General features: G+C 40.0%; 1 protein-coding gene across 2 annotated transcripts in view; it reads left to right on the top strand.

Moving 5' to 3' along the window:
* The window catches only part of LOC139452952 (inositol polyphosphate-5-phosphatase A-like), a 157067-nt gene extending 151087 nt beyond the window's left edge, over positions 1-5980 (top strand). Inside the window, exons 17-18 of one of the 2 annotated variants that reach the window (XM_071234574.1) lie at positions 2000-2736; positions 5910-5980. In XM_071234574.1, the coding sequence (XP_071090675.1) occupies positions 2000-2695 (696 nt within the window). In that variant the 3' untranslated portion in view covers positions 2696-2736; positions 5910-5980. Of the gene's footprint in view, positions 1-1999; positions 4147-5909 lie in introns of those variants that run through there. The other variant, XM_071234573.1, reaches the window with a different exon arrangement.
* The last annotated feature ends 9642 nt before the right edge of the window (positions 5981-15622 follow it).

Genomic DNA, 15622 nt, shown 5'->3' with positions numbered 1-15622 from the left:
TGGAGCAGGTGCAAATGTAAATGTAAATTTGCACTGTGGGTATATGTTGCAATGTGAACGTTTTTGTTACCGTAAGGGGATGATCTAATTAATATCTGTTCTTTTGCCAATACCAAACAAATTGTCTACAGTTGCCAACTTTTATCCGTATATACAGAGTTGAGCAGACGGTGTTTTCTTTTGGTTTCGAGGAGTCAAAACTTTGTGTACAAATTCAATCAAACACATGCTGCTTCACGCATAAATTTTCAGTGAAGTAACTCTCTTCTCATTTAACTTTGATTGGAAAACAACCTGTTTTGTGTTGGAAGTTGTTGGAAACAGACTGACCAATATGTGTGCCTTACACAATTTTCATACTTTATTTACACACCTAAGTTGATTTTCATGTGAACGCATAGTAAATTTACATATACACACGTATGTATAGTTACACATGTGCAAAATAACTTGCGTTAGTAAATGTTGTGCACGTCAACGGGGTATAAGCCAGGTGTGTTGACGTGACAAGCTCTGCGATATAGAGAACCTTACCCTTGTGTCTTTTTATGTCAAGTATATCAAGGCAGGTCTATACAAGTTTATAACTTTTAACGACAAGTATGTTTTAATATCAAATGTATCAAAACGTGACAATACAAGTTTTAAACTTTTATTGACTCACATTGATATATTTGATTTCAAAAGCCACTTATGTGTGATTCCATTTATCTTCCGAAATTATTCTTCCAACCTTACCATCTTCAGCTGCAGAAGGATGAGTGATGTCATGTGATTGTGGCGTCATTGTAGTGTTACTGCCATGGATGTATGGTTGATCTCACCCAAGTAATATAATCCCTTAGTGGAAGCCAGTGTGTATGATCATGCAGTAGCTGTTCCATTGCTGTGTCACGTGGGATTCCAGGGCAGGATGGGACCCCATGTCCAGTGTTTGTCAAAGAGGCACCAAAAGTGGGGAACAAGTCGTTACAATGTGTGACTCATAGTGTCTGTTACGTCGCCAATAGGAACCACGCAGTGTGGATTCTGGGTAGAACTAGTCCCCAGCAGCCTTTGCTGGTCGTTAGAGGCGAGCAAATGGATCGGTGGTCAGGCGCCGTGACTTGATTGATTGCATGTCTTCATACCCCAATATCGTGGATTGGTTTTCACTTTATCAATCACTGGATTATCTGGTCCAGACTTTATTATTTACCGACACCATCATATAGCAGCAATATTGCTGTGTCAGGTGTTAAACAACAAACAAACAAACAAATCTAATTAGAACCCCTACCCTTGGATTTCAGTTGGTCTTCAGTACCCTATTGATCGTCTTAAGAGGCCTCTAGGATGGATTGTGTTGTCTGGTTCTTTTACTTGACTGATTGCGGGTCATCTTACCCTATAGAGTAGATTATTCCACAGTAGAGACTGCAGATCTCTACTTTAAACCCCAAATTAAAAATATGTTTCATGTTTGCCACCCTTATCTGGAACCCAAATCTGAATCATTTTCCTCTAGTTGAACCACAGCTTTTATCACCATCCTGTTTTTGATCTAAAAATAAATTTGATAAATTTTATGAAATAATGAAAAAAAGGACTTCTTTTTCTTAAAAATATAAAAATTATTAATTTGAACATTATGAATTAAGTGGTAATCTATTTTGGGGAGGAAGCTCATGAACAAATGTTACATGTATTGAAGAGGGTCGGATGGGGAGGTTGCAGGTCAAATGATGGGTGTTGGCTAAATAGGATACAGCCTTGACACAAATCCCTTATATTAATTTGAAAGCCAACTTTTAATTAATAAAAGCCTGCAATTAATCTTTCAAGGCAAGAATAAATGAAAAAAATTGTTTCAGCTAACAATTATTTTGTTGATGGTCTGAAATAGAAAACCTCAAACCTTTTTTCTAGCCTGATAACAATGCAGTAGTTAGGAGTGTAATAGTGAGTGTATTGTGATGTAATCATGTTATAATGTGTATCCATCTCTCTGTTAACGCAGCCAGTGTACCTGTCCTTGCATCTGAAGCCAGGAAAAGGTAATCTCAATGAGTCCCTCTCGTCCTCCACTAAAACTCCACGCAAAAAGGTGCTATCCATAAATGGGGAACATGTTGAGAGTGATGACATTACGGACATCAATATACATGACTATGCTGTATTTGAGAAAGAGAAAGATCTTGTTCCTGAATTCCGTACCAGTATTCGGACCCGGACAGCGTCTGGGACATTAATTCCTGATTCCTTGAAACCTGAACCAACTAGGGTACGCAGGAAATCGTTTCAGGAAATAGCCATGCAAGTTCGAACTTGCCAGAAAATATTAAGGGAATGGCCGCGGATTCGCATGCGCCATCATAGTTCGTCCTCGGAGGATTTCAGTGATGATGAGGAGAACAATAATGCTGAGGAAGACAAAAGTCCTAGCACCGACATCAAACCTGACGTATCTCAGGTGTCTTTAGAAGTTGACGACTCGGTCCAAATGACATCTGTCTCCACCCCTTCAGCTTCACCTAGTAGTGACAATGCTAACAATAGCCCATTGCATGGCAGTGTTACTGAGCATGCTAGGCCCAGCTTCCCTCCCAGCCAATCATCTGGTAGCCCAACCTCGCCAGCACATGAGCGCTCCCAACTTGTTGGCAAATCAAAGGCGGACTCCGGCTCCTGCTGTTCTTCCTGTGTGTTGTTGTGACCTGATGGTGTTTGTGTGTTCGTGCCTCTTCTGTTGTTATCGTGAGTTACTCACCTCTATACTTATTCCTTCAGAACAACATTCACAATGCTACACACTGTCCATACTTACCAATGACATAGTAGGACCGCTCCAACAGCTCAGTAGATGGTGCGTCAGCTTGGCATACTGAGATCTGAGTTTGATTCCGTTTCAGGATAATTTCAAATTCTGTGATATCCCGAGAAGTGTCTGTAAAGAGAACTATGCTCCTCACTTTGAGGCCAATTTCCAGTCTCGGTCTGTAATTAATTAATGCCATAATGGAAAATTTGTCATTATCTTTGAATAAATTGGGCAATCATTAACTGCTAAGTGTATACTACTCAAAAGACACTGAAGAGCACATGATTCTTTCCTAGTTACTATAGTTAATCTGTCATTCCAGAAAAAGTTGGGGGGATCCTTAACTTGATTTGAGTAGTATTGATACCTTCCACATACATGGGCATTTCTCTGTGTGAACAATGTGTAGCAAGGTGGATAAGCGCTAGGAAGATATGTGTTGCATGTATACAGCTCAACGTGTGATAGGGATACTGAGTGTTTATTCCAGTATGATACTGTTTGATGTATCATGGAATAAGGACATCCCTATCAAGAGTTGAGTGTTATATCACCTTCTATTATACATGAATTCGCTGATGCTTTGTTTGAGAAAGCAGTTTGGAGATAAAGCTTCTCGTATGAAGCAAAGTGGAATTTTTATAATACACGACCATGTATCTTCCTAGAAACGCAAGAACTGTAGAAATTGATGCTAAGTGAAACTGATTTGATATTTCTACAGTTCTTGTCGACAATATTCTGCTTGATTCTGATTTACTATGCAATTCAAATCTTGTGTTTGCTCAACTTTCTGGTGTATTTTCATTTCCTGCCATTTTGATTCTTTTGTCTATTTATATGTGAGTTGTCTTTTTATTTATTTTGTATTTATTTTATATTCTATTTTTTGTATTTTATACTATATGTTACTATATTGGAGCTTGCTGAATTCCAGCTGACATAAATATAGGCTTTGTTTAAGAGTTTTACATGCTGGAATGACAGAGCATGCCTGATGTGTTGGCTGTCAGAAGGTGTGGTGGCCCAGGGGGCAGTGTGGCCACTTATCATACACATGTCCTGGGTTCTATTCCCCACATACATTGTGTTATGTTACCTTGGCCTCCATTGCGATACGACACATTAGCAAGAATTCAAACATTACATTGTATCCACATACATTCAGCATTGATACAGTTTCTCTTAAGTCTCATTTTAGAAGCTGTGGTATCAATGAAGACAATTTACTTACAGATTTCAGACCGCCTCCGTGGTCTAGCAGTAGAGCGTCCGCCTGGAGAGCGGAAGTTCCGGGGTTCGATCCCCGGCTGCGTCATACCAAAAGATGTTAAAAGATGGTACTTGTTGTTACCCTGTCTGGCGCTCAGCATTAAGGGGCTAAAACAAGGACTGGTCGGCTCGGAGTCAGTATACTGTGTCTGAGTGGGGTATTCATGTTAAACTGCGGCATGGTATCTCAGTGAGCTAGCACTATCAATCGGCATCAGTCCAGACTAGTACAAGCAGCCACACAAACAGCTACACGTACATGAATGTCGCTATGTAAGTGCAATAATCTTGGACGCGACGTTAAACCCCATTTCACCTCACCTACAGATTTCAAATTTATTCTTTCAGTGAGATTGGTACAGATAATAGTACCTTTGTCACGGAAGAAGCTCTGAGTCGACTCTGGTTTAAGGTTCAAACAGTGGGGTTTCAATAGATTTGGACACAAACTGTATTAGAGTGAAGGATTATGGTCCCATTCTCAGGTTTGAAATAATTAACTCTGTTGTGATCCTGATGTAGTTAGAGCTATTTCTTTGCATGGGGTAAACAATATCGTACCATGTCCAAGACCTGTTTGTGTCGTGTTTATAGAATGTGTTGTAATTACTTCATTTTGTCTTCCCCCCATTATCCTGACAAGACATGACGTTTTGACTCAACACCTGACTGGACATGACAATTTGACACTCCATCCTGAATCTATTTAGAACAAAAATGGTGATCGCGCCAAAGATTTTTGTTCAAAGGTGCATGGGCACAGTTGGGACAATTTGACACTCCATCCTGAATCTATTTAGAATAAAAATGTTCATGGCACCAAAGATTTTTGTTCAAAGGTGCATGGGCACAGTTGTCCCAGTCTTCTAAGGCACCACATTTTGCTGTGCGGAGTTGTCTCCCTTTGTCATGCCAGAAGCCTATCATCATGGGTTCAAATCCCGGATCGGTCTGAATTTGTTCCAATGTTTGTCAGCACCATACCAGTGCTCATTGGTTTAACATGCATCCTTTTGGGTTTTCCTCCCACATTAAGCTGACACGCCATGATAGAACTTGAATATTCTTCAAAGTGTGGTTAAACCCAACTCACTCACTCACTCACTCACTCACTCACTAACTCACTCCTACATGCAATGCATGAATTCCAGTTTGTGTCCCATGAGCTGGAATATTGACAAAAGCAGCGTCAGACTTCTATAACTATTCCAATATTTGACTGGAAGGGTACATTGATGCTATCTTTCTCTCTCCACAAGTCTCGAGTCTGTTTGGCTGGGCTGGTATGTTATTATCTCCCTTGTGCTGGCTGTGGCAATACATTTACACTCATTAATTCTTTCATTACTAATGGAATGATGGGATGAGCGTGATCTGCTCGTAGTTTGGCTGGGCTCTTTGGCATGAGGCTTTGTAAATCTCTGCAAATCTTGCTCTACTGCCAGTGAACTGACAGTGTAATGTTGTGGTCCTGGCCAGCACAGGAAGTGAGATTCCACAGACACACCAGCTACAGGTGAGACTTCACTATCTTCTCTATGTAATAAGGGTGGCCCAGTGGTCTTAGGCTGTGCTATTTGCAGGGCAGAGTTGTGTCCCTTACCCCTGCCAGGATTTGCTGATTTGCCCTTGAGTAATGATCCTTGCTCTGTCAGCACCTTACTGGAACATGTGATTTACTCACTCACACTCTAGTACAGCTGAGAAATGGCTGAATAATGCTTAAAATCAATTCCTACTTGTCACATGTTTTGGGCAATGATTCCTTGCACACAAGAACTTAGTTTTTCTTGAAGTTAGCTTCATGATTGTTATCCAGAGATGATGTCTGTTCCAGTTCCGACACCGAAGGCGGAGTTGGTGCAGCTCCCCGGGGCGGGGGATATCATCATTCCCAGTACACAGGTGAAGATCTCGGAGGTGGACACCACACGCTACATCCACATCAGGCAGGGGGACAGCTCCACGCGCGTCTTCCGGGAAACATCCGTATGACGGCAGGGTCTCTTGGTGTCACACAATTGTTGGCAGTTCTTTGGAGTGAGGTCTGTATGACAGTATGTCAAGCTCTTGGTGTTCTACAACTGTCATTCAACTTACAGATGTCGGGAACCAGGTCTGTATCTCCCATTCAAGTCGTTCAATGATCTTTGCGAGGGATGTCTTCATGACTTTGTCCTTGACTACAACAACAGTGTCATGTAATCAAGTTAAGATGACCCTCTGACATCTGCAGGAGAGACGATCTTCTGAAATCTACAGTAGAGACGACCTTCACATCTGCAGTAGAGAAAGGCCTAGTTTTGACTTATGCTGTAGATGGCAGCCAAGCTTGACTGTCCAACTATTGATCACCTTCTGTGGGTCAGCATGACTGTTTTTGTGTATGACATTTTATACAGTATCATCAAGTTGAATCCAAAAGACAATACCTGTATGACAGCATAGTGGAGTTAGACAATTGAAATATGGACCTGTATGACATCATACTTAGGTCAGCCAACAGAAGTAGGACCTGTATGACATCAGAGTGGAGTCAGCCAATAGAAGCAGGACCTGTATGACATCAGAGTGGAGTTAGCCAACAGAAGTAGGACCTCTATGACATCAGAGTGGAGTCAGCCAAGAGCAGCGCGGACCTGTTTGACATCCATGGACGTCCCAGTTTTGATTCTTTGTGGAGCAAGCACCTGCTCTGGGGCTGTTAAAGATTGTGTTGACATTGTACATGTAAGCAGGATTGGAGCCAGTGTAGTGGTTGGAGCCGTTCTGGGCAAATACTGTGGCATCCAGATCATGCACATTGTGAGAGTGACTTCAGGTCGTGTAAGAATAATTCAGATAAAAACAGCTCAGGTGTTTAAGGTACTGTGGTGAGTATACTGATGAAACAGTTTCACTTGCATATCTCTTGAAGGAGTTAAAACCCAAGAAGTTGAAAAGCATCTCTTTACAAACTGAGACGTGATTGAAGCATTTGAAGGTCAACCCGGACGTAACCATGAAGGCAGTTCAAGGTCAATCCTTGTCACACTCGGACATTACCATGAAGGCAGTTCAAGGTCAGTCCTTGTCACACTCGGACATTACCATGAAGGCAGTTCAAGGTCAATCCTTGTCATACTCGGACGTAACCCTGAAGACTGTTCAAGGTCAATCCTTGTCATACTCGGATGGAACCCTGAAGACTGTTGGAGGTCAACCCTAGTTGTTTTTACACCGTACATAGTGCCATATAGGAAGTCTTGTTTCTGTGCAATCATGTCATCTGAAAATTTGAGTATTGTAAAGACTGTGGTCACGTGTTTTTGTACTCCAGAAGGAGAAAAGAATTATTCATCTTTCAAGTAATGATCAAAATTAGCCTGTTGTCCAGAAAGCACCTGCTGTGTTAGGATGGAGGGTCTAGTGTGGTGTGTACTCTCAGTGGACAAACGGTGATTCATTGCAGTATACACCTTCCCAGCATAGGAAACATACCTAAGTCCATTCTGACAAATGAAGTTACACCACACAAAGAGATGGGCACAGTGGATTTCTAGTCAGGTCTGTATATCGTGCCATGACAAAATTACTTCTATTTTCTCAATTAAAAATATCATAAATTTGAACTTTATTAAGAGTCTGGTAATTTTTTAAAGGGGGAGGAGGGTGTTCAGAAAATTATTTTTACATGTATTTTTTTTTTTTTTTTTATTGCAGAGGGGGATTGTGGTTTTGAAAAATGTAACTTAAAATTATGGGATGGGGGTGGGGTTTGTGTCAGCAAAATATGATACAGTAATATATAGCCCAGCAAATCTGTAAATCTGGTCTGAACATGGAATACCATAGCTTGCAACTTTCATTGTCATGTTTACAAAATGAAATGTACAGTGGTAGAGAGGCGCCGTGTATCACTCCACGATCTATACCAGCCTGTAATACTCCGGGTGTAAAACTTCACATCGTATACTCTTCTGGGTGTATAAACCAGCTCAGGTCATGTGTATATATATATTTTAGTCGTTTAACCAGCTGTGTTGTTCATGTTGTTGTTGTTGTTGTTTGTATATATGCTGTTAAAGATTGTTGTGTATTGCGGCCTGTTTCAGACTGGTCAGTAGCAGGGATGTGGTTGTAGAACGGCAATTAATTAATGGCAAACATTTTTATTAATTTTTAGAGGTTTGACAATACTAGAGGCATTTAACCTGAGGTAATATATTGAAAGATCAGTATTTCTGTTGTTTTCATTGGTTATGAAAAACAGTTTTTGTTAAGCATTCAAATATGTATTTTTAATACATACACCATTAATATACTGATGGAAAGTAATTAGGGAACAGTAAGGGAATATTAGTTTCTCCTTCTTTTTTCTTTCTTTTCTTTTTTTTTTCTGGGGGGGGGGGGGCATTTTTGCTTGTCTGTATTTACCAAAAGGATAACCAGAGATTGTTTCACTAATATATACTATAGGCCAATATTTCAGTGATACTTTTTAATATGAAGAATCTTTATCAAGTGGCAGTAGACAACCTCCTGTGATATTGTTGTGTTCCCTTATTTCAGATTCAGATGTTTTCTATTAGGGCTGGGGCAGGTCCAGGTATACTACCCGGTCCTCCCCCCCCCTTCCCTTCCCTTGTGACCCGACCCTACCTTGGTACCTGCTGTAGGTCTCAAGAGATAGGTACAAAATAGCCAATTGGGAAATATTTGACCGTACTCCTGTCCAAATATATATAGATACAGATATAAACCGATCTGGTCATGCATACACTGAAGTTGACTGAAGTTATATCATTATGAAGGAATTTGTGTATAGTCTGAAAGAAATGTGAACATTTGTCACTTATAGTGTAACCATAGAGATCTCGATAATTTTTGCTTTTAAACAATATATCACGTGACTAACCATGGGTCTGGCTAGTCCACTGGGTACCTGTGTCCTACTCAGTACCCACCCGACCCGAGTACCCGAGTACCCGAGTTACCCATCCCAGCCCTAGTTTCTATGTATATTTGGTATATTGCCAGTTCTGTTTATTCCTGCATGTGTAAAGTACTGCAGTGGGTTCTTCCTCTATAAACTGATGCCTTGTTCAGTCAGTTTATTGGGAATAAACAAATCAATTTTTCTCTCAATCAATTTTCTGATAGATCAATCAACATGTGCAATGCATTTTGCCTTCGATATTCAATCTATAATTGCATTCTTATGTGGATTTATTTTGATGAATGTATTACTACAATCAGGGCTAGTATTATGGCATGTTCAATAGATATATTGTTTACTTACAAACATGCACATACATATTTCTAAAATCAAAACCTTGTCATTTATTGTCCATGTGTTTCATATGCTTTCGGCATACCAAACCAATATTCTCATGTTTGTTACGCTGCCTGTATATACCTGTTTTATTGTGTTATCTACGGTTATATATTGTTGTTTCTTGTATACATCATCTCTCCACATCAGTGCATCACAAATGTGATGCTAAATTGTTCTTTTCAGGAATATAACTAAAATAAGTGTGATCGAGATATTATGGCCATTATTTTGTTCAGTAATTACTCCCTTGATCACACTGCAGGAAAACGAACCGATTTTAATGTAAATTTAATAAAAGCTATATAAATATATAAAGTTGAGTTAGACTAGTGATTAAAATCTTCCCTTGTCACGAAGACCCCAGTTTGATTCTCCCGTGGGTGAAGTGGGTGAAGCTCATTCTTCATCCCCCAATATGGTTGGAATATTGAGCAGCTTGATACCAAACTGAGTCTCCTAAAATTTGGAGAACACCGGAGATGGCTGTTGGAGCTGTTCAAACTGGTCCCTTCAGGTACAGGGGACGAGGTAGCCTTGTGGTTAAAGTGGTCGCTCGTCACACCCACAACCTATGTTCGATTCCCCACCTGGGTACACGGTGTGATGCCTCTTTTGGGTGTCCTGCCATATTGCTGAAATATTGCTTTGCTGAATAAAAACATACTCACTCAAATACAGGGAAGGACAGATTACGAAAGACTTGTTGTGTTTCGGCCTGGAGCTACATAGATTAATCAAAGGTTAACAGTGTGTTTCATCTGTATGATGGGTCGCTGTAACTTGGCAACCCCTGAGGTTGTTACACTGATATTACAACACGGCCATGTTAGTCTCCGTTGTCTGGAACAGTGGTCCATAAATCCTCATTGTCTGATTAAAGTAATGATAGCAATCTCATGTCAAAGTGTTTTCGAACATGCAAATATTTTTACTTTATTTTTTAATTCAGTTGTCATTATTTATTTTTGAATTTTGATCAGCAAACATTTGTAATTGTATCCTGTACCCTAGCTTCAAGACTAATGAGACTCAAACTACAAAACTATAACCCAATTATTAATCAAGTTTGTGTTAACCATTATTTAGACACCACTCACAGCTGTTAAGTAGTTGTACAGAAAAATGTATCATTAATATTTTGGGAAATCCATTGGCAAAGAATACAATCTCCATCAAAGATCCAGGCTGTGGATCCTGATAGGGATGCTTAGTAAATCTAAGTACCAATAAACACTACATTTCTTCATTGAGTTTCTTATTAAGTTCCATCCTTGGATTCCATCAATGGATAATTCATCTGCTGGCCAGCTGGCCAGTGTGGGAGATGTTACTGCAGGAGGCAGGTGCTGCCCCCTGGAGGCATGTGCTGCAACAAGCTGTAGAGTTGCCTCCCCTTACCTGCGAGTTGGTTCCAGGTTTGCAGTATGGTCCTTTGTCTATGAAGACTGTACCAGTTCCCCGGGATTGTACCATATCTGCAACTCCCTCCAACACTACGATGACATGATGACCACCAGACACACTGTTCAAAGCAGCATTATTATCTCAGAAACCTTCGCTTCATTGTTTTGTTAAACTTCAGTTCAAGGCAGCATATAGTCTGTGTCTTCAGTTTGTGTCAACATTTTAAAATCATCACCTCAATAAAAATCACTCTATCTGTTCAACTGACCAAGTTTATGTCATTCTTTAAGATGATGTATGTATGTTTCCGGACTTGTATACAGTCGTTGTTGCCTGAAAGGGTTGGTCATTCAGAAAAGGAGTAGAGTATGAGTGTACTCAGTTATGCTACACATAAATATCCTTACCTTTTGAATATATCTGTATCTGTTTTGCCACTAAACATGAAGTTCTATTGGTCTGGCAAGATCTTGGAATACCATAGCTTGCACTATCAAGATCATGTTTCTATAAATTTCAATGGATTGTACAGTGTCTGTTTTTTTTGTTTTATTCATGGCTCCCACGTGGAAAAATTGACAAATTTGGGGCAGACAAACCATCCTCTAAACTGTTTGTCCCATCCCTTTAATCCCCCCCTTCCACTCTTGGCCAAACTCTTAGTTTTGTTCCAGTGGTCAGTCACCTCCCTTAGCTGCCAGGATCTATTGGTCAATGGTTCAAATCCCAGATTCATCCTAACCATGGATCAGAGTAAATAATTTCATCAAGTTTGTAACTATTGTTTGAACTAAGTTTAATCATTATTGCTCTGAAATTTATTACTGAAAACAATTTTAACTTGTGTATGGTTTTAATAATTGCCCCTTTTTTCAATTTTCTAAACGCTCAGGACATCTATTTCAGCGAATATGGGAAGTGAAATACTTTTCAGTGATGCTAGACCACAGTTACTTACCCAAGCTATATATAAACGTTCAGCTCCTAACACCTCTTACAAGTCACAGGGGCGCCCGGGTAGCCTAGTGGTTAAAGCGTTTGCTCGACACGCCGAAGACCCAATTTTGATTCCTGACATGGGTACAATGTGTGAAGCCCATTTCTGGTGTCCCCCTGCCGTGATTTTGCTGGAATATTGCTAAAAGCGGCGTAAAACCATACTCTTACAAGTCATGTATCTCACTACCTCGACATGATTATCTCCCCTGATAAACGGTGGAGATTTCCTTGTGTGATGAAACAAAACCTGAATCAATAGATTTTAGGAAACCTAAGATAATCCATTCGCTTAGATTTTCCTTGGTTTATTTTGGGGGGCAGTTTACCTGTTTTTCTGGGGCCTATTGGTTAAAGCGTTTGCTCGTCACGTCAAAGACCCCAGTTCGATTCCTCACATGGGTACAATGTGTGAAGCCCATTTCTGGTATCCCGCAACAGAATTTTGCTGGAATACGCTAAAAGTCTTGTAAGACCATACTCACTCACTCACTACCCTGTTTTTGTAGCGCCAGATTGATATTCCTGAAGATGTCTGCATTGACTGTCCACTTAAAAACCTGGAAGCAAATTCAGATTAATCCCTAAACTGGGCTAGGTTATTAGTTAATCAGTTGGTACTGAAAACATTTTGTATATTTTGTTCATATGTACTTATTTTCATCCATCTACATATACTACTCAAAAGAAGTTAAGGACCACCCAATTCTTTCATATTACAATAATTTATCATGACATTAACGGAGTAATATGAAAAAATCACGTGGTCCTTAACTTCTTTTGAGTAGTACATGTAGATCACTTTAAGTATGTATAATTTGATTCAAGTTGATGGCGTCCTGTTCATGGAGTGTTAAAGTGTATGTTTCCCAGTCTGTGAAAGGGTAAAGTGTGCTGTTGTGTACATGTCATCAATTGCTTGTCCTTTTGTATGCTCATCCTTGTTTTGCTTGTATGAAAGTTCCATTTGGACATAATATGAAAATATATTGCATAATTAGATTCTCATTGTCATATAGAAACGAATGTCACAATATTGGACTGTGTGGTGATAAGTCAGAGCTGACCCTGTTCCATGATTGTCAGAGGAGCTTCTTCAAATGAGTTGTGTACGTCTTGGTTAAGCGCAATCTCATTAAAATCAGATCTTAGTTCTCGCCACTGCTAAACAAAGATCTGAAGACACCCTATTACCGGTCACGTCAGACCGACCTTTCGCGAACTTTGACCGACCAATGGAATGACTGACAAGAATTTGACATTAGCCAATCAGAAAGCAGCTTTCTTGTGCTTTACGGCACTAATGTGTAATTGGCGACTTCGCTTAGAAACATATTTTGACAAAGTCTCAATTAAAAAATTGAAACCTGAATAAAAGAACATTCTGGAATGGCAAATAGAAGGTCTAGCTTGTATGGATTCAGTCGTATTAAAGCCCGTAACTATCATTCGGAATACCCCGTGTTAAAGTTTTTGAGGCTACATGATTAGGAATCACATTCCGACTGTCACTTTATGATCTGGTAAGCAACGCTCTGACATGACCCCTCATGGGATGTCCTCAGATCTTTGTTTAGCGGTAGCGAGAACTAAGATCTGATTTAAATGAGTTTGGGTTAAGCGTTGCGTGGATTGTTGCTCATGCAAACCATGTTTGCCAACAAGGACTCATTTACTTACAGGCCGCTATGAATATTGCTGGACACTAGTGGTAAACAATAATCACTGTACACTTGCACTTCTGATCAAACCCCAATGAAACCACTTGAAGATCCGGGGTAAAATAGGTCTTCAGTAACCAATGCTTGCCATAAAAGGCAACTATGCTTGTCGTAAGAGGCGACTAACGAGATCGGGTGGTCAGGCTCGCTGACTTGGTTGAGGCATGTCATCATATTTCAATTGTGAAGATCGATGCTCATGATATCAATCACTGGATTGTCTGGTCTGGCCCGGCCCGGCACGGCCCGATTATTTAAGGATCGCTGTCATATAGATGGAATATTGCTGAGTGTGACGTTAAACAACAAACAAACAAACAAACACTTGTTTTACTTTAAGAGACAGCTTCAATAATAGGGTTCTCAGTCTCCTAGAACTGTGACAGACCATCAGTGTGATAAGTGACTTTGTAACCTACAGCAGCATTAGTCACTGTGAAGAGTTGCTGAGTCAGCATCATAGCTTCGAAAAATCTCAGGTTCCCTGGGAATACAAACTTCAGTACATATGTACTCGAGTTTAACCCTGTAGTAATAGGCATTTCTTCCACATTTAGCTGGCCTGTCATGATATTACGGAAATATTCTTTTTACAGGAGTGTTTAATTCCCCTCAATTCAACAGATTATCTCTGCAGAACTCTCTGTCTGTATTAGTGTCGATACGCTACGATATCATCTAAATACAACTTGTATTGGGTGGAAGTGCCTGTAGGCTAATGCACTGGCTTGTCACGTCCTCGAACCAGGTTGGTTGCCCCACATAGGTACAGTGTTGGTGTCCACCCCTTCACGTATTATTCATCTTGATGTCATGTTGGATATTTCCTCATGTTCTAGACCCTGTTGATCAGGTTGTCCACTGCACAAACTGGACGACTGTGAAGTTTTGTCAGTTTCAGTGTTAATCTTTGACCATTACTGTAAATGTTTTTTGGCATGTGTGTAGCATGAGTTATGTCCCTTGAAGTTGAGATCGTCTTGGAGAGTCTCTGTCCCAAGATGTTATGTCCCATAATTTAGTGTATGACATCACACTATGGGACAGATTCCGTGTGTCAGCAGGTTTAAATTTCCTCTTTTCTCTTGATGTTTATTCAAATTATCACTCCAATCTTGAAGTCCTGTTTTTTAATGTCAGTCTGTAAATTGCAGTTTGAGACTGAGGTAGAAATTTACACTTATGACACATTGAACATTTTGTATGCATTCATGACTTTATGTATAACATAAACATAACGTCTTTTTCAAGCCATCATGATCAAACCTGCAGTTACTTCAGTGTGTTACCATGGTTACTTGTGGCAGCACACATCTCCCTAACCTAAGTGCAAGCCACCATACTTTGTCTACATCAAATGGAAAGTAAAGCTTCTGTTAATACATAAACTTGTGTTGTGTCTTTTGTCAAACGTTGTAATAACGATATTGCGTTACTGTTTTCACAAATTTTCCTTGTCAATACATAAGAAACATTTTAGCACTCTCCAGCAACTGGAACCAGCCTGACCTTGGGATGAACAGAAAGACTCCAAGATTGAGTCTCATATTCATGTTTGATTATAAATTTTCAGTTATTATCTCATTTTTTTCCGACTATATTACCAAGGGCCACGGGAGACATGGAGCATAAGTGATTGAGGTCCTTGATTATCAATTGTATTACACCTCCATAATGATGAATACATGCCTGGACCCTGTCCCTACCATCACCAGTAGCCTGAACTATCATTGTGAGGTAGCCTGATACAAAACCTACCATAGCGACATAACCTCTTAAAAAACCTACCATAGCGACATAGCCTGAAACAAAACCTACCATAGCGACATAGCCTGAAACAAAACCTACCATAGCAACGTAGCATGATACAAATACTACCATAGCAATGTTGCCTGAAACAAAACCTACCATAGTGATGTAGCCCTCTTACAAAACCTATCAGAGCGACATAGCCTCATAAAAAACCTACCATAGCGACGTAGCATGATACAAATACTTCCATAGCGATGTAGCCCATTACAAACTTACCATAGCGACGTAGTCTGATACAAAACCTACCATAGCAACATAACCTCTTACAAAACCTACCATAGCGACATAGCCTGAAACAAA

The sequence above is a fragment of the Haliotis cracherodii genome, unplaced genomic scaffold, assembly GCF_022045235.1.
Source record: "Haliotis cracherodii isolate W230 unplaced genomic scaffold, xgHalCrac1.p SCAF_9, whole genome shotgun sequence".
Lineage (NCBI taxonomy): Eukaryota > Metazoa > Mollusca > Gastropoda > Lepetellida > Haliotidae > Haliotis > Haliotis cracherodii.
This window is presented reverse-complemented; position numbering and strand designations above follow the sequence as displayed.